General features: G+C 47.3%; 1 protein-coding gene across 6 annotated transcripts; it reads left to right on the forward strand.

Moving 5' to 3' along the window:
- The first annotated feature begins 1,179 nt into the window (after window positions 1–1,179).
- Window positions 1,180–22,853, forward strand: Rab36 (RAB36, member RAS oncogene family). 6 transcript variants are annotated; one of them, XM_090320679.1, is made up of 12 exons: window positions 1,180–1,252; window positions 2,798–2,887; window positions 4,755–4,846; window positions 8,980–9,117; window positions 11,596–11,661; window positions 12,460–12,561; window positions 16,320–16,384; window positions 18,765–18,820; window positions 19,557–19,634; window positions 19,992–20,082; window positions 20,947–21,066; window positions 21,474–22,853. In XM_090320679.1, exons 2-12 carry the CDS (start codon window positions 2,819–2,821, stop codon window positions 21,536–21,538), a joined length of 942 nt encoding a protein of 313 aa, XP_090176805.1. In that variant the 5' UTR covers window positions 1,180–1,252; window positions 2,798–2,818; the 3' UTR covers window positions 21,539–22,853. The 6 variants fall into 6 exon arrangements, with proteins under 6 accessions (XP_090176805.1, XP_090176807.1, XP_090176809.1 ...); XM_090320681.1 differs by having other exon boundaries at window positions 20,947–21,044; XM_090320680.1 differs by lacking the exon at window positions 1,180–1,252 and adding an exon at window positions 1,260–1,346.
- Window positions 22,854–23,528: the final 675 nt, after the last annotated feature.

The raw sequence follows: 23,528 nt of genomic DNA on the forward strand, positions 1-23,528 counted from the left end.
CAGAGATGTTGAGCATTTCTTCATGTGTCTATAGGCCATTTTTGTTTCTTCTTCAGAGAAGACTCTCTTTGTCTTTGGCCCATTTTTTAATGGGATGGTTGTTACTTTGGAGATTAGTTTTGGAGTGATTTAATTTTTTGAGTTGTTGATATATTTTAGATATGAGGCCTTTGTCCGCTGTATGGTTGGCACCAACCATACAGTGGAAATTATTTTTAAATCAAAATGGCCTCATAGAAAAATTTCTTTCAGTGAAAATCATATTCTACAGCAGACCCTTCCAGATTTATCATATTTAGCCCAATGTTTTATTTTTCCAGGTATTTCTAGGTTATCATTAGTAATACATGAATTCTATCTTTTCTGTTAATGATTCCAATTAATGTCCTTCTAAGAAGAAAACATTGCCTTAACCTCTATAATCTTGGGCTGTTTGGATTTTTCCTTTGAATTGACTATTATAACATCAACTTGATTCCTTCATATCTTATGAGTAAGGTAACAGTGCTTATTTTTATGTGTGAATTTGAATCGTGACTTGTTCTTTCCCTTCTAAAAATGATCTTTTAACATGTTTATTTCCAAGATATTAACAATGCATTGCAGGTCATGTGATTTAAAGAGTCATGTGTTTTGCATTAGCTATAAAATATTATGTTGATTATAGCACTACCAATAAGACAAAAGCATTTTTTCTCAGATGCAGAAAACATAAATTTGGGAAACCATGTTCATCTACTAGTTGAGCAAAAAATAAGCAAGGCATTGAATATTTGGTTTTGTCCTTGCATATTTTAATAGAGAAACAAAGTACAAGACCTTTTTTTTTTTTAACAACTTCTTTGTAGCAAAAAGCAAAGCTGCCTATTTAATTTGTTTAAATAAGTAAGTCACTGCAAGCCTCTCTACTGCAGCCACCCTTCAGAGCCCTACCCCCAAAGACCCTGGCCCCCTGAACTCCCTGGTCCCGCCCACCGCCAACTAGCCATCTCCGCCCTCGTTGCCATGGTGATCTCCCGCCCTCCCACCTCTTCCGGAAGTCTCTGAGCTGGTGGGCGGGACCCAGGCCCCTGGGAGGCTGCAGTTGCTGTGGTGATCGCCTACCGGAACTCTCTCCTCCATCCGTCACCGCCCCCCCCTTCCCCGACCTCTGGGATTCGTCTAGACGCCCGCCAGTCCCGCGCGGCCCGCGTTGCTGTGGTGATCGCTGAGCGCGCGCGGCCGAACTGGAGCCCTGGAGCTGCCCTAGTGGGTGAGTCCTGTAAGCTCGCGGTCCGAAGCTCGCCTCCGCCCCTCACCCGGGCCCACACGTTCAGGATCCCGAGGGTGCCCTCCTCAGAGTCTGAGTAAGGCCTGTGGGCCGGGGCCCACTCCCTTCCCTGAGGACCTACCTACCCGGCCGGAGCTGCAGGTTCAAACAGTGGACTAATGGAGCTTGGTCAGGGCCACCCTGAGGCCGGGGTAGCCAGGGGGCGGCTGGACGGGACGAGTGATGGTTGAATTCCCTGGAGCTGGAACTGGACGGGAGGAAGACTTTCTGGGAACCAGGCCTGACACCTGAAGTCCCCTGACAACTCAGAGCCTTCCTGCTTACTGCCTCAGACCCGGGGACCTCCTCCTCCCACTACCTGAGCTGTGATTCTCCAGATTGGGGGGGTGGGCGGGGTTACCTGGAGAGAGGGAAGCGCAGAGAGGTTCAGACACCTGCCAAGAAAAGACGGAGTTTAATGACTGCCATACAACCAGGGTCACGCCTGGGTCTTCAGATGGAGAGACAGATTGACTTTCTATGTCCCCGTGGCCTGTAGATTCCTCTCTCCTGACAGACAGGGAGGCCTAAGATCTGGTTCTAAAAACTTGAGACATTCAAAGATACGTCTTTACAGCATTCTGATTGTTGTGGAACGCAACAACACATTTGATAGAATTAAGTTGATTTTATTCGTGATTCTATCATGGAGCAAACGCCTATGAAATAAAGTGTTCTGACGAGCGGAGAAAAGAATGGTAGATTTAGTGTGTCTTGATTATGTCAGCAACTAGAGTTTTGAACTGGTCTCACGCTTGCTTACCTGGCATGCTCCACCACTTAAACCATACCCTGAGCTTTTGGCTGGTTTTGTTTTGTTTTGAAATGGAATCCCATGGACTTTTCTACTCAGGCAAGCTTCAGGCTAGCTTCAAACTGTGAGACTCTGGAGCTCAGCATCCTGAGTAACTAAGATTACATTTGTGACCTACTGGTGCCCAGCTCACAGAATCTCACTGGGTGCCTCAGGCTGGCCTCTTTTAAACTCCCCATATGGATGTTTCAAAATTTCTTTCTTCTTTTGCCAGTCCTGGGGCTTGAACTCAGGGCCAAGGCACTGTCCTTGAGCATCTTTTGCTCAAGGCTAGCTCTCTACCACTTGAAACACTTCTGGCCTTTTCTGTTTAAGTGGTACTGAGGAATAGAACCAAGGGCTTCATGCAGGCTAGGCAAGCACACTACTACAAAGCCACATTCACAGCTCCAAAATTACTTTCTTTATAAAGCTAAAACAGTTGAGACTTTTTTTAAAAAAAAAATTCATGCTGGCTCATATAGACTGAGCCTCCTTAATTGCTGTGAATCTCTTGGGTTTGTTTTTTGTTTTTATTTTTATTTTTTTTACTGGTCAGAGTTCAATTTGGTCACATGGCACCTAGCATGTGATCCCTTCTGGTTTGATCTAGTGTGCTGGTCACTAGTCGAGAAGGCTGTTCTAAAAGGATGGCCTCTATAAATTTTATTGAACAGTTTCTTTCTTCTGGTCAGTTCCACAGATCTCTTAGAAGAATGAAGTCCTATCTGATGCCTCTGAGCCCTCCTGTGAGCCGGGATCGTGTCATCACCAACTTCCCTAAGGTAGACAGTCATAAGACCCTTTTGGTCTGCATTGTTCTCATGACCCTTGGCCCTATTGAGCTTTCCCAGTTTACCTTCAGCCCTGGAAATCAGGCAGATGAATTCAAGAAATCTGTCTTCCTTTTGAAAAATTGAAAGACTGCATATTGACTTCCTCCAAAGAAGGCTAGTGGTGAAATGGGCAGCAGAGAAATGGAGGTTATAAGTCAGTTAGACAGTCCTAGGTGTGATCTTGACTCATCCATCATTAAGCTGCATGACCATGGGGAAATTGCTGAGTCTCTCAGAGTTCTTGCTACCTACATGAAACTAATGCCTCTTCCATTGGATACCTTGCTTATGGTAAACAGGAATTCCCTTACAATTGTGGGTGTTCCTTGCTGTTCTTGGTGTAGTACTCCAGGGGCTGGAAAGTGGCTCAGTGGTAAAGCACTTGCCTAGCATGCACAGGCTTGGGTTCTATTACCAGTGTGCAGATCACACACACACACACACACACACACACACACACAGAGGGGGGAGGGAGGGAGAGAAACAACAAAACAGCCCACTGTGGTTAAGTGTACCTGTAATTCCAACACTCAGAAGACTGAGGAAGAGGGGTCTCGAGGGTCTCGACTTCAAGATCTTGTCTCCAACAACAATAACCAGCATTCCCAGTTTCTTGCCCCCAAATTCAGGGCTTTCTCACTTGTGATTAAGCCTTCAGTTTCTGTTGAAATCTCACATCCGTATTACAATCTGCTGTTGGTTGTAGCAATCCATCTTCTGTAGTTACCTTGGGACATGTGTAGAGCGACATTTTTCCAGCTAATCATCGTCTGTATCTTTTGGGTTCTATACGTAGACTGCTAATCAGGAAGGAAGTGACTAGAACCTCTGGATGTTTTGTGTCTGTCGCCATTTCTTCCCCTTTCTTCCTGTTCCTTCACACACTGGAAGCCTCAGACACTGGACACTTCCCCCAAGTTTTCCATTTTGAAGTTGGGTTGTTTTTCCCTTCTGGGGCTTGCCATGGCAAACCAGGGACAATGGAGATAAACATTTCATCAGTAGAAAGGAAGTGAAATGTGATTGGCAGGAAACAAGTTTAGGTTATATGGGATGAAGGACCTGGTTACAGAACAAGATGGCAAGGATCAGAGAGATAGAAAAGGTTGTCTGACATTACATAGCCCAACATGGTGAAGCTTGGATTTGAACTGGCTGCTTCTGGCTCCAAAGCTCCCTGCCCCAATGAGGCAGCTTGAGACATGTGCCCTGTTTTCAGAGAAGTGTAGATTCTTCCCCATCCCATCGCGAAGTCACCAGGGATTGCTGGCTAAGTCCCTTCTGCATCCCAGAGCCACATTATTTCAGTACTGAGTGTGTGTGTGCGAGTGTGTGTGTGTGTACGTATGCACACATGCATGTGCATGCTGTTACTGGGGCTTGAACTCTAAGCCTGGGTGTTAGTTCTGATTTTTTCCCTAGACTTTCCTTCCCAGGCTAGATTTGGCTGCAGGGCTGGTTTCAAACTGGGATCCTCAAATCTCAGCCCTCTAAGTAGCTAGGATTACAGGCATGAGATACTGGTGCCCAGCTTGCTGAGATCTTAGATTGGCTGGGTCCACATAGTGCCTTGTAGGTTCAGTCCTTCCCTTTCCTTGGTATACTTCCCTTTCCTGTCTCTGAAATCAGCTCACATTTCCTACCCTTTAGCCTACAATATGACAGAGAATGGAAAAAGGCTCCCAAGCCTCAAGGTCTAAGAAGGGAGGGAGGAGGGAACGCTGTGAAGTTGCTCACTCTTACCCCTTGACACTCAGCTCAGGTTACAGGACACAGTTCTCCAAGGCATTATGTCTGTCTGTCTGTTTCTTTGTAGTGGTACACACCTGACGCCTGCCTGCAGCTCAAGGAGCACTTCCATGGGCAGGTCAGCACAGCCTGCCAGCAGAGGAACACAGGGACTGTCGGGTGAGCACTGTGGGGACTTGGGATGTGAGGAAAATGGCCAGGAGGAACGAGTACATGAATAAAATATGGAAATGAGCCACACAGATTGGGCCATACTGGGGTTCCTTGATTTAGGATTTGGTTTGTTTTTAGATTCTTTGTTTGAATTCAGACCCTTGGGCTTGCTAGATAGACACTCTACCACTTAACCTCAACACTTCTATTTTTATTTTAATTTATTTATGGGTATACACACAAACAGTAATGAGCATATACATATGTATATATACTGACATACATAAATATTTATGCCAGTACTGAGACTTTAGCTTTTTTTTTTTTTTTTTTTTTTTTTTGCCAGTCCTGGGCTTGAGCTCAGGGCCTGAGCACTGTCCTTGGACTTTCTCAAGGCTAGAGCTCTACCACTTGAGCCTCAGCACCACTTCCAGCTTTTTTCTATGTATGTGGGTACCGAGGAATCGAACCCGGGTCTTCATGCATGCTAGGCAAGCACTTTAACCACTAGGCCAAACTCCCAGTCCCGAGACTTTAGCTTTTTCTAGTCAATCCTAGTATTCTACCACTTGGGCCACAGCTCGACCTCTAGCTTTTTACCGGTTAATTGGAGATACCAGTATCATAGACTAGCCAAATGCTGGTGGCTCATGCCTGTAATCCTAGCTACACAGGAGGCTGAGATCTGAAGATTGTAGTTCGACTCCAGCTCAAGCAGAAAAGTCTGTGAGACTGTAACCTTCAGTAAACTACTCAGAAAAAGCTGAAAATGGCGCTATGGTTCAAGTGGTAGCGCATAAGCCTTGAGCACAAAGAGGCTCAGGGACAGCATCCAGGCTCTGAGTTCAAGCCCCAGGGCTGGCAAACAAACAAACAAAAGGATTATCATGAGCTATTTATAAGTGCAGTCTTCAAATCTCAGCTTCCTAAGAAGCTAGGAGAATGGATGTAAGCCAAGATTATTACAGATGTAAGCTATCAGTGCCTGGCTTTCTTTTCTTTTTTTTAACCAATATTCTAATATTCTTTAGTATACTTCATCCCCTCTTATCACTATGTTTTGCCCACCTCCCTCTGAAAACAATTTCAGCAGAATCCATTGTTCTGTTTTCATATATGCATGTAAACTGCATCAACCATATTCGTCCTCAGCTACCCTGCCTTGTTACCCTACACCCTTCTGCTGGTCCACCCCTATATCCAGCACAACCTGGTTTCTTTTTCTCTTTCATGTGTATCAGTTGCACCAAGGGGTTCAACCAAGATATTCAGATGTGCACAATTTTTGTTTTGTTTTGCTAATCCTATCTATTGCTTTATCTTTTCCCACCCTCCAAGCCTTTACTGATAAAAGCTTTCAATGAGATTCTTCGTGCCTTCTACATGCATAGTTGCAGTGTATTTCAGTTATTCACCCTCTGTCATTTTTTATCCCTTTCCTCTTCCTCTCCTCCTCTTAAATAATTCCATCTCCTGTGCCCTTTTAGTTGGTGATTTCTAACCAGTTCCTTAATACTGGGTAGTGACTGGGTTGTGTATTTTTGTATTCCTAGATTGGAGAGGTGCAGTTCAGTGATTACATAATCACTTTCAAAGCTCTAGGCACTGTCCAGGCAACTCCTCTCCAGTCAGGATGAGGAAGCTTGATGACAAAGCTATTATAGTTCATAAACAACCTTGTGATTTGATTTGGGCAATCTGTAATGGAGAATAGTCTCTACTACTGCTCCAGTATTTTTAGATGAACATAAAAACAAAGATGTAGGGGTCGGGAGTTTGGCCTACTGGTAGAGTGCCTTTCTAGTATGCATGAAGACCTGGGTTCAACTCCTCAGTACCATATACATACAAAAAGCCGGAAGTAGTGTGGTGGCTCAGGGTAAAACACTAACCTTGAAGAAAGCCCAAGGACAGTGCTCAGGCCCTGAGCTCAAGCCCAAGCCCAGGAATGACAAAAAAAAAAAAAAAAAAAGAAAAGAAAAGAAAAGAAAGGAAGGAAGGAAAATGTATTATGCTTTTTCGAGTCAGTTTTTTTCTTTTTCTTATCTAGACTCTTGTGTTAACACTAGATTCTTCTCTTTTTTAAAAAATTATTTTATTGTATTGTATTTTTGTTTGCCAGTCCTGGGGCTTGAACTCAGGGCTTGGGTACTGTCCTTGGGCACTTTTTGCTCAAGGCTGGCACTCTGCCAGTTGAGCCACAGCACCACTTCTGGCTTTTTCTGTGTATGTGGTTCTGGGGAATCAGACCCAGGGCTTCATGCATGCTAGGTGAGCATGCTACCACTAGGCCATGCTCCCAGCCCTAAATTCTTCTTTTTTGAGAAGTAAAAGGGTGGTGGGGCTTAAACTCTGGGCCTGGGCACCGCTCCTGAGCTCTTCAGCTCAAGGCTACTGCCCTACCCCTTTGGCCACAGCACCACTTCTGGTTTTCTGGTGGTTAATTGGAAATAAGAGTCTCACAGACTTTAGTGCCCTGGCTGGCTCTGAACCGAAATCCTCAGATCTCAGCCTCCTGAGTAGCCAAGATTACAGGCATCAGTCACTGTGCCCAGCTTTATTTTGCTTTTGATATAAAATCTTGCTAACTTTGCCAAGGGAGGCCTCAAATTTGAACTCTTTCTGACTGTAGTCTCCCAAGTAACTAAGTATCGCAAACATGTGCCATCACACCCAGCTTATTAGGTTTTTTAATTTGGCTGCTTGTTTTTGCCAGTACTGGGATTTAAACACAGGGCCTGGGGACTATCCCTGAGTTTCCTTTGCTAGCACTCTACCACTTGAGCTCCACCACTGGCTTTCTGGGTAATTTATTGGAATTGAGAGTTTCACAGTTTCCTGCCCAGGCTGGCTTTGAACTGTGATCCTCAGATCTTAGCCTCCTGAGTATCTAGGATTGTAGGCATGAGCCACAGGTACCCACCTATATTAGGTTTTTGTTGTTGTTGCTGTTGTTGTTGTTTGCCAGTCCTGGGCCTTGAACTCCGGGCCTGAGCGCTGTCCTTGGACTTTGTCAAGGCTAGAGCTCATAGGTTTTTAATCTGGGCTTATTGTATACACCTATGCCACGTGGCACACATTCATGAGGATGAATTTTTGGTCTAAGAGCTCAGTACAGGTCTGGAATATTTTTCTTCTTCCCATCACCTCTTTTCCCTTTAAGAGATGATCCCCAAAAACTTGTCACAGAATTGCAAGTTTGCCTGTCTGGAATTTTTCCTAGAGCCAACCCAAAAGGGCCAGGGCTGTATGCCTGGTTCCTGCTTCTGCAATGCTTTGAGGAGGAGATTAATAACATCAGGTGGGCCAGGTTCTGGTGGTTCATGCTTGTAATCCTAGCTACTCAGGAGACTGAGCTCTGAGGATCACAGTTCAAAGCCAGCCCAGGCAGGAGTCTGTGAGTCTCATCTCCATTTAACCACCAGAAAATGTGGTGACACTGTGGCTCAAAGTGGTGGAACTAGCCCTGACTCAGGATAGCACTAGACCCTGAGTTCAAGCCCTACAACCAACAAAATAAATGAATAACATCTGATAGGGGTGCTGTTCCACAGTAAGCGCTTTCTGTGTCTTGTTCCTTGTTCCTGCACAAGAGCACTGGAAGAACACTGAAAGCCAGGCTACCCACTATGACATTCTGGCAATAACCTCACTCCTGTACCTAAATGAGAGAGACACACAGCCCCCTGCTCTCTCAGATGCTGTGACATGATCTGTGCCCTCTTTGAAGAGGAAATATCTGTCACATATGTTCCCAGGTCATTTCAACCATTGAGACCCTTTAAGACATTACTTGAAGAAGTTCTAACCAGGTATGGTAGCTCAATTCTGTAATCCTAGCCACTTGGGAAGTGGGGAGTGAAGTATTGAAGTTCAGAGCCAGCCATTCATAAAAGTTTGTGAGAGTACATCCCACTCAATGCCTGTGTGTGTGGTGCACATGATTAACCCCAGCTACAGAGGAAGCACAATGGCCGAGCAAAGTAGCCGGTTGCCTGTTATCTCCAGTGACACTGGGAAGCACAAGTAGGAGGATAACAGTCCAGGCCAGTCTAGAAATAAAGTGGGACTCCACCTGGAAAATAAATAGTGCAAAAGGGGGCTAGAAGCATGACTTAAGTCTTGAGTTCAATCTCCAGTACTGCTAAAAGAGGAAGAAGAAGAAAGAAGAGGAGGAGGGAAAAGGAGGAGGAGAAAGAGGAGGAAGAAGAGAAGAAAAAGAAAAATTGTCATCCAGTCACCAGTGACTCACGCCCATCATCCGAACTACTTAAGAGGTTAGGAATAGGAGAATCCCAGTTTGAAGTCAGCCAAAACAGAAAAGTTCACAAAGCTCTGTCTTCTTAGAGGACTCAGTGCTTGTCATCCTAAGGATTCTAAAATAGATATATCATAGCTCCTTAGGAGAAGTGGTGCCCTATCTCAAAAATAACCAGTGAAGGGCTGGGAGTATGGCATAGTGGTAGAGTGCTTGCCTAGCATGCATGAAGCCCTGTGTTCAACTCCTCGGTACCACATAAATAGAAAAGGCCAGATGTGGTGCTGTGGCTCAAGTGGTAGAGCTCTGGCCTTGAGAAAGCTCAAGAACAGTGCCAAGATCCTGAGTTCAAGCCACAGGACTGACAATAAATACATAAATCAATAAACAGGGCTTGAGATGTGGCTCAAGTGGTAGAACAACCAGCCTAGAAAACAGAAGTTGGGACAAACACAGTATGGAGTTCATAACTCCATACCACCAACAAAGTTCTTTTTTCTCTTTTTCTTTTGGTTGGGGGGGGGGATGGTGGGAGGGTTCTTCTTTTAAAAAAAAAAATACAAAGTTCTTATCACTGTGCACCAGTGGCTAATGTCTATAATCCTAGCTACTCAGGAGGTTGAGATCTGAAGATTACCCAGATCCTGAGTTCAAGCCCTGTGACCAACAACAACAACAGAAAGTCCTATCTCATCCAATGTCCGGGCAGAGTGGCCAGAGCCTGTTATGTCAGCTAGTGGCTCACACCTATAATTCCAGCTACTCAGGAGGCTGAGATCTAAGGATTGCCATTTGAAGGCAGGGGATTCAGGGAAGTCCGTAAGACTCTTACCTCCAGTGAACTACTCAAAAAAAGCCGGAAGCAGCACTGTGGCTTAAGTGGTAGAGTATAGCCTTGAGTATAAAAATGCTCAGGAACAGTGCCTAGGCCCTGAGTTCAGGCACCAAGACTAGCATACACACACACACACACACACACACACACACACACACACACACACACACACACAAATGGTTATAAAGGTGAAGCACAGAGAGGTTTCATTATTCAAGTAAAGAATGCATTTCTTAAAGAATGCATTTCTTGCCGGTATGGTGGCTCACATCTGTAATTCTAACTACTTAGGAAGCTGAGATTTGAGGATCAATGTTCAAAGCCAGCCTGGCACTAAAGAATGTGAGGCTCTTATCTCCAATTAAGCACTAGAAAACAGGAAGTCGGGTTATAGCTCAAGGGGTAGGGTAGTAGCCTTGAGCTGAAGAACTCAATGACAGCACCCAGGCTGGAATTCAAGCCCCATGACCCACAAAACCAAAAAAAGGATACATTTCTTGTGGCCAGGAGTTTGGCCTAGTGCTAGAGTGCCTAGCATGCACAAAAACTGGGGTTTGATTCCTTGGTACCACATACATAGAAAAAGCCGGAAGTGGTACTATGGCTCAAGTGGTAGAGCTCTAGCCTTGAGAAAGCCCAAGGATAGTTCTCAGGCCCTGAGTACAAGCCCCAGGACCGGCACAAAAAAACAAAAACAAAAAAACAAAAAAAAAAAAACCATTTCTTTCTAAACAATGTCATCCCTTCCTTTGCTCTCTCCCAGTTTTTCCCTTCTATCCCCATCTACAAGTTACATAGTTCATTTTTAATATAGTATCTGTACCACTGCTGCATTTATTGTTCACCCTTTGTCCCTCCATCCATTTCTTTCTTTTTCTTTTTTTTTTTTTTTTTTGCCAATCCTGGGGCGGGGTACTGTCCTTGAGCTTTCTTAAGACTAGCCCTCTACCACTTGAGCCACAGCACCACTTCCGGCTTTTTCTGTGTAAGTGGTACCGAGGAATCAAACCTAGGGATACATGCATGCTAGGCTGCTAGCACTCTACCCCTAGGCCACACACCTGGTCCATTTCTTTCTTTTTTTTTAATGTAAGAGCAGTTTACACCAAAGAACCTCAATCTAACTTGCCTCCAGGTCCAGTCCAAATGTTGTCGTGCTGCTTTGCCTGTCTCATCCTTATAGATATCACCAAGTGAACAGATAACAATGGCATCCTGGGCAGGGAGTGCCTTCTGGGAAGGGGCTGAGGCACACGGCCCCAGGGGATACATTGAAGGAAAAATGCAGGGCTACCTGCTTGCTCCTGGTGCCAGTGTCTCTGTGTCTATGCTATCACTTAGCTTTCACAGCCCCACCTGTGCCCGTCCTCTGCCCCTTAGCCTGTGCCTCAGTCCATCCTCATGCCCATTTCTGATTCTCAGGAGAGTAATGTGGGATCAGAGCTATAACCTGAGAGATAGAAAGGTCTCCAGAACGAATGCAGTTCTTCTACCTTCCCTCAGAGGGCTGGGAAAGTGAAAATGGAAAGGCTCAACAGGGTGGCCTGTCTTTTATCCAGAATGGCAGGCTGGCACACACAGGGGTCAGGGAAAGAAGGGTCGGATATGCTGGTGACACTCTTAAAACCATGCTAAAGGAGAACATGGACATGTTTCTCCCAGGCTCAAACTCTCCAAGGTGGTGGTGGTTGGCGATCTCTACGTGGGGAAGACCAGTCTCATCCACAGGTATGTCCAACCAGCTTCCTCTTGCCCAGTCAGGTCAGTCACAACTCCTAGTATTGGGTTGTCACACATTCACTTGGGAGGGCTAGATAAACTATCATACTCAGAATTATTGTGGGTGCTAGAAATACCAGCCAGATGGGAGCAGAATTGGGAATCAGGGAGATAGTGGCACTGACAGATAGCCAGGAATTCTAGGAGATTGCCACTGATCCACTGTCTTCCTGGGCCTTCCGACTGGTTGAACATTGCCAACCCTGAGAAGGAGAGCCTCAGTTTCTCTGCTTGTCATCTGAGCTTCTGCAGGCTCTTTCTCCATAGCATTTTTGCTGGCTGCCCTAGTTCTATGGATTAGATCAGAGTCCACATGACTATGGAAGGTAATGAAATCTTTTAAGATGTGAGGCCTAGCGAGAGGTCTTTACATCACTGAGGGTGTGTCCCCGAAGGCAATAGCAGCACCCGTTCTTCCCTTTGTCATTTGCTTTCTGGCCTTGAAGTAGGTGATTTGCTCTTCTAGGATTCCTGTTATTACATGTGGTTCTGACACAAAGCCCAAAGCCAAGGGCTAAGTGATGAGAGACTGGAACCTTCAAATCTCTAAGCCCAAATGAAGTTTTTCCCTGTATAAATTATTATAAATTGCTTAGTAACTAAAAGCTGACTAACATACCTAACCATCCACTGCCTCGGTGGACCCTCCCTTCTTTATGGAGTTTCTACTAGTGGACTTCATTTGGCTGCAGACTGCATCCACTTTCTGTGAAGTTATTTCACTGATGATTTCCCTACCTCCTACAGGTTCTGCAAGAATGTTTTTGACCGTGATTACAAGGCTACTATTGGGGTAGACTTTGAAATTGAGCGTTTTGAGATTGCTGGGATTCCCTACAGCCTGCAAATGTAAGTCACCCACAAAGCTTGTGGGTGGGCTTTCTAAAGACACTTGGGAAAGGCCATGGTCAGTTTTGCCCCGTGGTATCCAGCAAGGGCCCATCTGGACAAGCTAGAGCCTGGGATAGTTTGAGAAATAAGGCTTCATGACTTCCCAAGATCCTGGACACCCCATTACTTGTTTTGTGTTTGTCTTGGATCTGAAGATAGACAGTCACTGGCTGATCTGCCCACTCACCTCCCCTGATGACTTCCAGATCTTGCCAAAGCTCAGCCCCCCCCTTCTTGGGCTCTGCTTAATTCCTCCCCCAGTGGATCCACTGGAACGTCCCATGACCTCAAAAGAAGACAAGGTGGCCTCTGGAAAATCTCTCCTGACCTCTGAGTTTGTGTCCTGACCTTTAAAATGGGCCCAAAGTCAAACCTATGTGTCTTCCTCAGGTGGGAGATGCTCATCTTGCCTCAATAAGAAAATAACTTTTATTTTCAGTTTCAGTATGGGGCTTGAACTCAGGACCTGGGCAGTGTCCCTGAGTCCCCCCCCCTACACACACCCCTGCTCAAAACTAGTGCTCTATCTACCACAGTGCAACTTCCAGTTTTCTGATAGTTAATTGGAGATAAGAATCTCAGAGACTTGGGGCCGGGAGTTTGGCCTAGTGGTTAAAGTGCTTGCCTAGCATGCACGAAGACCCGGGTTCAATTCCTCGGTACCACATACATAGAAAAAAGCCAGAAATGGTGCTGAGGCTCAAGTGGTAGAGCTCTAACCTTGAGAAAGTCCAAGGACAGTGCTCAGGCCCTGAGCTCAAGCCCAGGACTGGCCAAAAAAAAAAAAAAGAATCTCACAGACTTATTTGCCTGGGCTGGCTTCAAACAGTAATCCTCATATTTTAGCCTCCTGAGTAGTTAGGGTCACAGGAGTGAGCCATCCGTGCCTGACTTGGAAAGTAACTTCTGTCCCCACTCCCAGCCACTCTTGTTTCTGCCACTGTCTTCACTGCCTCTTATAACCCTCTAGCTTAAACTTCTACCTTTCAATTTCTTCCTGAAAGCCTAAGATCTCCCTAGGGCACACCTTTTCTCACCTCAGCCAAAGTGCCACATGTTTGGCCTTCCCTTCCCTCTGGCACCTAGAGAGTGCTTCTGGGCTGCTCAGGTTCCAGCTGCAACCACATGCTCTTCTACATGGCCCCTCTTCCTTTTCTGTGCTCTTTGGCAGTCCAGTCACTGTCCCATTCTTTCCCTCTGACCTTCTCTGGGCCTCTGCTCTCATCCACAGCCCTTCTCCTCTAGCTTTATCCCTATCCTCCTTGCCCTGCCTAGGCTGAGCTTGGAGATCCTGTGGGTGTCTGCTCCCAATCTTCCCAAAGAGTGGCCCAGTGCAGTCTTAGAGCTAGATGATAAATTTGTCCCACAGTAAACAATCAGTCCAGAGCAAAAGACATGGTACATAGGCAGAGCTGTGGTACTGAAGGAGTTGAAAAACTGAGAAAAGCAAAGAGCCAGTAGAGGCAATCCAGATGCAGCCCTGCAGAGATGACTGGTGGCTGGTTTCTCATTGTGACTGAAGGCTGTATCATATTAGAAAGCCCAAGACAAAACAGGGAACTGTTCTGCTGCAGCCTATCAGTGTCTTATGTTGAGACAATTACAAGCCTCCCAGCTGGCCCCATCTCCAGATCTGCCCCCATCACTTTCCCACAGTCTCCTTACGAGATGAGAGGGCTGGGGATATGGTTTAATATGGCATGAAGCCCTGGGTTCCATTCCTCAGTATCACATAAACAGGAAAAGCTGGAAGTGGCGCTGCGGCTCAGGTGGTAGAGTGCTAGCCCTGAGCAAAAAGAAGCTGAGACAGTGCCCATGTCCTGAGGCTCATCTATGCATATTGACCACCAGCCTGTTCTAAATGAGAACAAGAACATCTTCAATTTGTCCATCTTCGTCTCTGTAGTACTATGCCAATCACAGACATTGTTGATCCATCATTGCATTGTTTCAAGCTAGGATTCATCTTCTGAGACCCCCACCCCCATACAAGGACCTTGTGCTCTCACTGGTCTTCTGTTTGAGCTAGTTTCACTTCTGGCTGCTGCTGCTGCTTCCTGCTTCCTCCTCCTCCTCCTCCTCCTCTTCCTCCTCCTCCTCCTCCTCCTCCTCCTCCTCCTCCTCCTCCTCCTCCTCCTCCTTCTTCTTCTTCTTCTTCTTCTTCTTCTGTTGTGGGACTTGAATTCAGGGCCTAGGCACTGTCACTAAGCTCATCAGCTCAAGGTTACCACTCTACAATATTGAGCCATAGTACCACTTCTGGTTTTCTGATGGTTAATTGGAGATACGAATCTCATGGATTTTAGTGCCTAGGCTGGCTTTGAACTCAGATCTCAGCCTCTTGAGTAGCTAGGATTACAGGCATGAGCCACTAGCTCTAGTAGCTAGGATTACAGGTATGGCGCCTGACATACTTCTGGCTTTATTTCTGATTCATTGGAGATAAGAATCTCAAGGACTTTTCTGCTCAAGCTGATTTCAAACCACCATCTCCAGATCTCAGCCTCATGAGTAGCTAAGATTACAAGCAAGCCAGTTCTAAGTTGTTGTTGTTGTTGTTGTTTTTTAATAGCTCTGGCTTTCTGGGTCAGAGTTACCCAGGGGATACAAAACATATTCCTAAATGTGCCCTAGTCACACACAAAAAAAGTGACTGACAGAACCAGCTGAGGCCCTAGCCTGGGGCCCCAGCAGGAGGCCTCACTCACAGAGCATATGCTTTCTCATAGTGTCAACCTTCATAAGATCATGTGTACATTTTTTTTTCCAGTCCTAGGGCTTGAACTCAGCGTAGGCAATGTCCTTAGGCTTTCTCAAGGCTAGTGCTCTACCTCTTGAGCCACAGCACCACATCCAGCTTTTTTTTTTTTTCTGTGTATGTGGTACTAGGGGAATCGAACCCAAGGCTTTGTGCATGCTAGGCAGACACTCTACCACTAGACCACACCCCTGGCCCCAGTCATATGCTCCTTTATAGTGCCATAGTCAGAGGCCTAAATTGTAACTCCATTCATCTGCCTTTACCATAGACACTGAATCCAATAGCGAATCCTCTTGAAGTTCCTGTGAGGAATCATCTAGCTGGGAGCAGAGAGAATTAACTCATAGTCACTTTGTATATATATGTGTGTGTTGGTCCTGGAGCTTGAATTTGGGGTCTGGGCTCTGATACTGAGCTCAAGGCTAGCACACACTCTACTACTTAAGCCACAGCTCTACTTCCATCAAAAAGATGGTGGTTAACTGGAAATAAGAGTCTCATGGACTTTCCTGCTCTGGCGAGCTTTGAACTGCAATCCTCATATCTCAGCCTCCTGAGTAGCTAGGATTGCAGGCATGAGCCATCAGCACCTGGCCCACACAAGCACTTTTGTGTGTGTGTTTGTGTGCCGGTACTGCACTGTCCCTTAGCTTTTATGCTCAAGGCTGGTGCCACCACCCTACTTCTAGCTTTTTGACAGTTCAATGGAGATAAGTATCACATGGACTTTTCTGCCCGGGGTTGGTTTCAAACCTTGATCCTCAGATCTCAACCTCCTGAGTAACTGGGATTACAAACATGAGCCACCCATGTATAGTTTCACATATGTACTTTTTTGAAGCTCATGTGAGACTGGTACTATTGTACAGGTCCTTAAATTTCCCTTCCATGATCTCATTAGCCTCTCTGCTTAACCTGCTTCCACCATTTTCCTTTCTCTGTCTCCACTTTATAGCTGGGACACAGCTGGGCAGGAGAAATTCAAGTGTATCGCATCCGCCTACTACCGTGGTGCCCAGGGTAAGCAGCCGTGATGGTGGGGTCCTCAGCCATATGCAGCCCAGGGCTCCCAGCTGGAATCACTAACAGGAAACACCAGTTTTCTGTCCTCCAGGACCACTGAGGAAATGTCAGCCAGTGCTTGGAGATAGTGAGGGGGGCTGCCTTCAAGCTAGGTCCCTGTCTGGCTTTGGAAGTCACACCTCAGGAAGCCTGCAGTGGTGGGTGCTGACTACTGGTGTCTGTCTGTTTTCAGCTCAGAAGGATGCTCAGGTTTGCCAGGGATTCTAGAAAAGAGCAATCTTAGACTCCAGGGAAAGGTGAGAAAAGGCTTTTCCTGTCTTAGCAGTGGGGTTAAAGGATTAGGCCAGTGTTAAAAGAAGGATGAATCCTGCAGGACTGGCAGATCTCAGGTGGGGGTCCAGCAGGGCTCAGTACCCGCTGCTCCCATGGCTAAGGACAGCCTGGCACTGGGCAAGGCTTATAGTCAGCAGAGGAAGCAACATCAGCTCTCCATACCAACCATTCCAGTAGAAGAACTGTAATAAGTGTGATATCTCAGGAATTTTGGAGGACCCCAAACCTCCTAGCAATAGAGTCACCAGCATGCAGTGAATTGAGCCAGGAGTCATTTTAATAGCAGCACAGGTAAACACCATACACAGGTGGTAGTAACAGTATGCTGTCACCTTACAATGCATATAGTCAATCAGCACAAGCATGAAATTACACGCAGGTGGTCCTAACCACTTGCAGGTGATTGAGCAGGTTAAGCCTCTTTACAAAAACAATTTGGCAGTTAGGCCTGCTGTGTTATTAACATCCACCTTTCAGCTGATAGAGAGCAGTCCTGTACTGTCCTTGGGCTTTCTCAAGGCTGATGCTCTACCCTTGAGCCACAGCACCAGTTCCAGCTTTTTCTGGGTATGTAATACCAAGGAATCAAACCCTGGAGCATGCTAGGCAGGCACTCTACCAATAGGTCACACCCCAGCCCCTGGGCCTGAGCTTTTAAAGGTAAACACCACACATAGGTTGTGTCATTATATGATGTCACCTTACGACGTCCTTAGGCAATAACCACAAGGAGGAAACCACACGCAGGTGGTCGTAACCACTCACAGGTGGTTGAGCAGGTTAAGAATTTTTACAAAAACAAAAACCATTTGGCAGCCAAGCCTGCCAGGTAATTACAACCTCATCCCTGGATTGGAGGACCAACTCAACCAGGGCTACTGTGGCCTTCGGAAAACTTCCAGCCTCTAGGCTTCTCTCTTCCAGAGGGAATGCTGCCTCCATGGGGCTAGTGGTGTGTGATGTGCTTGTCACGTCTTTGCAAACAACAGGTAGGCTATCATCATGAGCATGCTTAGAGTCCTGCTCTTTGCTCCCCTCTGTAGAGCAGGGGTTCCTCCAGCCATCAGCCATGGTACAGAGGAAGCCCCTGCCCAGCCCACTCATACCTCCAGGGAGCAGTAGAGAACAGACTTTTACCTAGACTGCGTTTTCCCCAGGAACCACGCTGGATACCAGGAGTCTGGGGCAGGGTCAGTGATGAGAGTAGCTGACCATAGAGACTGTCTTCCAGGTATTTGTTCATTAGCTCCATAGAAATTGATTTCCCTGAAGCTGGTGGTTACTTTTGTGTGTGTGTGGGGGGGGGGATCATGGGGCTTGAATTTGGCCTAGGTGCTGTCTCTGAGCTCTTCAGCTCAAGGCTACCATCCTACCACCCTTGAGCCAAGCCCCACTTTATTTTCTAGAGGTTAACTGGAGATAAGTCTCAGGTCCTTTTGTGCCCGGGCTAGCTTTGAACCATGATCCTCAGATCTCAGCCTCCCGAGTAGCTAGGATTATAGGTGTGAGCCACCGGCACCTAGCTGGTTACTGTCTTTATCACAGTCTTGGCTGCAATTAACTGAAAATCTAAGTTATGTCTAGTAACTTTTCAAACCAGCTTACCTTCATAGAAATTCCCAGGACTAGAGGTAATCATTCTCAGTATTTTATCATATCCTCACCAGATGGAGAAGCTGAGGCACTTAAAAGTGAAGGCCCTCACTAGAATTTCCTTTGCCAAAAGTGGAAGAGGTTCTCTTTGCTAAAACTCAAATGGGCTCACGTGGCCCCTATTTAACCTTGTCCTGCCTCTCTCAATTTTACCCCGAGGCTCAGCTGCCTAGGTACAGAATGGGGAGAGACTAGCAGAAGGACAGGTCTCGGGCCATTGCCACAGGATTTTTCTTTGCCAGCCTCCACCAAGAGGTCCAAGGGTGAGGGCCCTGGGGCTTCCCCAGAAGTTCCTCCTGGTCTGGAAAGGTGACGGATAGATGGGAGCCTTCTTTGTCATTGTCAGCTCTGCTGCTCGCTGATTACCTGTTGGCATTTCCTCCCATGACAGTGATCATCACGGCCTTTGATCTCACCGATGTGCAGACTCTGGAACACACCAGGCAAGTAACTCAGACTCTGCAATCCCTGCAGGGTCCCCCAAGTTCCAGAAGCTTCCTTGAAGGACTCTCCAAATCTAGGATCCTGAACTGGGCCTTTGACCATAGATTTCAGTGACTGGTTCTCATCACACACAGATCACTGTCTTACTGCCTTCTGACCCAAGACTTGCCCCTGCTGTTCAGGCACTCATGAACAGCACTTGCTTTAATACGCTATTAGCTATTAGTAAGCAACTCTTTAATGAGGGGGCCTCACATATTCACTTTACCCTGAACCCTGATAACTTTACAGCCAGAGTTCTCTGAAGCAAAAGAGATTTGGCATGTGGTATTGGGGAGAATTCTAGGCAATGTTACCAATTTCAGGAAGCCATTTTGCTTCTGCCAGGAATCATCCAGCTAATGGGACATAGCCCTTCACTCCTCATTTCTATGGGACTTGGACAATCCCGCATCCTCCAAGCCTTGTGAGGGAGGCAAGGTGATCATGCCAAGTGGTTAAGTGCAGGGTTCACACCTAAGGATTGGGTCATCATCACTGGTGATCAGCGCTTTTTATCTCCCCAACCCCAAAAGTCCATTGAGAGTCCATTGGCTACAAATTCTCCTGAGCCGGTGTGGGGAGTGCTCCCAGCCTTGTGACGGACTTCTGTCTGCACAATGGTCCCTAGTCTTCTTTGGGCCTCCCTGGAGAAGGAGGATGACATCTCTGAGCCTGTCATTTTATGCATTCCAGGCAGTGGCTAGCTGATGCCTTGAGGGAAAATGAGGCGGGTTCCTGTTTTGTCTTCCTTGTGGGAACCAAGAAGGATCTTTTGGTGAGCAGATGGAAGCTGGAGGCCTAGGTGGCCCCTGGGAAAAATGCCCGTGCTTTCTGCTCAAGTTTGAGATATGGGAGTGGTGCTGATGGGACACAGGCCTTAAAAGTAGAAAGAGGAGAGAACTGGAGTTCCTGTGCTGTCTCCTATGGAAGGATGAGTGGCACTCAGGTTTGCCTGGAGACCATCAAGGGGCTACCCCTGGGCAAGCAGCATCTCTGCACTAGGGCCTACCTGCCCAGGGTGAAATGGGGAGCAAGGGTCGGGAGGTGGCAGCTGCCTTCTGCCAGGGGCCTTCCCCCAGGATCTCCCCACAGAAGGCCTCGAACACCGGGCCAGGAGGACTACTTCTCCCAGTCAGGGGCGGCGTGTGAACAGGCTGAAGCAGAGGCCGTCCACCTGGCCAATGAGATGCAGGCAGAGTACTGGTCAGTGTCGGCCAAGACAGGTGAGTTGGGGCCAGGGGATGTCCCAGAGACAGTCTTGACAAGCTTAACTTAATCCAGAAGTTCTTGCCTGCCCATCTGCAGCTCTGGTCATGCTGGACTCACAGTCCAGCTGTGCTGGTTGTGCCATCTGTTGCCTGAGAGGCAGCTTCTCTCCAGAGGCCTAAGCTAAGGACAGAAAGAATTGCAGCCCTTGCCGTGCCTTGCCAGGACACCATGTTCTCCAGAAACCCCACAACCACCGTGGGTCACACAATGTCTTCAAGCCTCTGTCTTCTAATTAGGGAGGTGGTGACTAGCTGATGTCCTGAGGGCATCCTTCTTGCTCTGTGAAGACCCCCCCCCCTTTGTCACAGTAACAAAAGGTTCACTGAGATTTTACCATGGGCAAACAAGACTGCCCTGTGCAGTAGGATAGGTTTGAGTAGCCCAAGGGCCTTGTTCACATGGGATGCTAGAGCTCTGCCTCATCCCTGATAAGCAGCTACCTCTACCTGTAGGAGGATAAACAGCAGCCAGCCATCAGTGGATAGAATGTTCTAGTAAATCAGAGCTTGAAGTTATGAGCCTTACTGTCCTCAGTCTGTCCTGAGCTCTACCTGTCCTAGCACCTAGTCCATAGGAAGGACTCCTTTGCAACTGATTGGAAGAGTAGAGGCTAGGAACTAAAAGCCAGGTAAGAAGCTAGGTTGGAGGGCTCTGCCCACATGGATGTGTAGGGCTGCCCCCTTCTGTAGTCACTATTACCGTCAGAGCTGTTACTGTCTAGAAAGGGTTGTAGCTGACCTGAGGGTAGACGGGCCTGGCTCCTGTACCCACATGTATCTAGGGAAAGCCAGAGTCACAGCTATCTCATGGGTCCCCAGGAGAGAACGTGAAGGCATTCTTCAGCCGTGTTGCTGCCCTGGCATTTGAGCAGTCCATTCTGCAGGACCTGGAGAAGAGGCACAGCACCCGGCCTCAGGTCGGCGACGGAGACCTCATTCGTGCGTATAGGTCTGGCTGATCAGTCTAGTACAGAGACTGGAGGCCGGAAACCATACCCACTATTCCCTTCACCCAAGACTGCCTGTTCTCTTTAATTCCTAATCTCTGAGCTGTCACCTGGCCTCAGGACTATAGACTCCTCACCCCACCTCCAAGGCCCTCCTTGGCCCAGGCCAGGCATCCTGAGCTCTGATGTGTCCTGGCTCTGGCTCTCCCCGTCTATACTGTTGCCCACTCAATTCCACTAACTGGAAGGCCCCACCTGGCCTTTAGTCCTGTGGCAGGTCATCTAGGCCATGAAGGACACATCTGGGGGTGAAGCTCAGGCATTGCTACCTTGGTAGGTGGCCCCTTTCCAGGGTCAGCTGCAGGATGCTGGATTCATGTTCTTTTCTTCTCCTTATAGGAATGGAGGGAAGTATATTAGAGACCCAGGACAGCAAGAAGCCCCCCACCCTGAGCTGCTGTTAGCTGGGTGTCAGAGACCCCCACTTTCTGCATGGCAGTGGCTTCTGTGACTTTTGGAGGGGTGATATGGAGTCCAAATTCTGCATTGTGTCTGTCCTCCAACTATGGAGGGTCTGGATTCATCCACTGCTCTTCAACAGGCTTGGGAGCCACTGGCTGCCGAGGGCTCTACACTGCCTCGCTAATGGGGGCCCTTCAGTGATCTGAGAGACCAGTCCTACTGCAAGATCAGCAGATGGTCACCCAGGTCTCTCAGGGCCTAAGTTCTGCAAATTCGAGGACACGCCAGTGCTGGCCCCACATCTCTCGCCCATGGCCTACCTTGGTAGTCAGCTGTGGTACTGCGTCCTGGAGATCTAGATAGGGCTTCTGAACTGCTTCCCTTGTGGTGTTCCAGGAACCAGAACTTTGTCTGAACTGAAAGGAACCCACCTGCTGGCCCACTTGCGAGTTTTCTGTTATCAGTGGAATTTGATGTTCTGGGTCTCACTGGCTTTCAGGGCTCCCAGGAGTCCCGCTGCTCTAAAGGGCAACAGACAAGAAGTAAGGTCTCTCAGATCTGTCTAGCTGATACCTATGAGATGCCATCGAGGACAAGGACAAGGACAGTAGAATGAGCCACCGGCTCACCCGGAGGATGGGTTTCCTTTGTCTTGTTGAGAGATGAAGATTGCATGGCTGCCCTTCAAGTAGCTCACTCAACCTTTGAGCCTGGCATTGCCCTGCTCAATTGCCCACGCCCACATCCACTGCTCCCCCGCTCCCCATTTTCCACTAGCCTGAATAACTCGCAGTGCTTTCGTATGGTGTCTATGCATCTTAGAAAGTCTTTAGAGAGCGTCTAGCCCATGCCTTGGTTCACCACCTCTTCCTCAGGTCTCCCTCACTTCATTGCTGCGCCCCGTTTCTGCCACTGGCAAATGAGTGCATCCTGTGTCCATATCCACTCCTTGTTGATTGTGAGAATCTGGGAGGCTGGTGTGCTGGTATGCACCCTTCTCCTACTGGCTGCCAAACATCAAGGGCACTAACATATTTTCCTGCCCAGTACCCTTTGACTGTACTTGTGTGCATATATATATGTATATGTATAAAATACATTTTTATTATTATAAAGGCGATGTCCAGAGAAGTTACATAAGTCAGGCATTGTCTTTTAGGACAATGTCTCCCTCACTTGGTGTGGATGAATCATCATTTATTTAACCTATGTCATCTAGTTTCATTGGTTGATTATCAATTTGAACTCAAGGTCCTCTGTTTTCTAGGCAAGCATTCTTCCACTTGAGCCATGGACCCCATCCTTCTTGCTTTTCTTTTCCCCACTGGGGCTTCTGCTTTTGTGGGGTGTGGTACTCAGACCAACATCTTCATACCTCAACCTAAATAGCTGGGATTAGAGGCATGATGCTTCATTGGTCATCCTTGTACTGGAGCTTTGAACACTCAAGATTCCCAGAGAGAATCTTACTGGGCTGTTTGTTTTATTTGCTTACTGTGTGTGTGTGTGTGTGTGTGTGTACGTACTGGGACTTGAACTCAGGGACTGGGCGCTGTCCCTTAGCTTTGTTGCTCAAGGCTCTACCACTTGAGCCACAACTCCACTTCCAGCTTTTTGGTGGCTAAGAGTACCAGATTTGTCTGCTTGGTTTGCCTTTAAACCTTGGTCCTCAGGCTGGGAATGTGGCTTAGTGATAGAGTGCTTGCCGATCATGCATGAAGCCTGGGTTTGATTCCTCAGTACCACATAAACAGAAAAAGCTTTCTGTCCATCCTTCCATCTGTGTCCTCTGCCAGAGACACCTTCCTGTCCCTAATAGATGAGGAGGCAGAGGTCTGAAAAGTCGGGGAAACATCTGAATACCTTCTCCATACTCCTGGTCCCACCTTTGCCTCTGTTCTACCCTGGCTTGGGGTTTGGGCCCAGTAAGCTTCACATTCCACACGGCTTTACCCTGGGGGAAGGGGGGTTCTGTATCCCTTAGATATGTCA

Source organism: Megascapheus bottae, chromosome 28 (genome assembly GCF_031878675.1).
Source record: "Megascapheus bottae isolate mThoBot1 chromosome 28, mThoBot2.hap1, whole genome shotgun sequence".
In the NCBI taxonomy this organism is placed as follows: domain Eukaryota; kingdom Metazoa; phylum Chordata; class Mammalia; order Rodentia; family Geomyidae; genus Megascapheus; species Megascapheus bottae.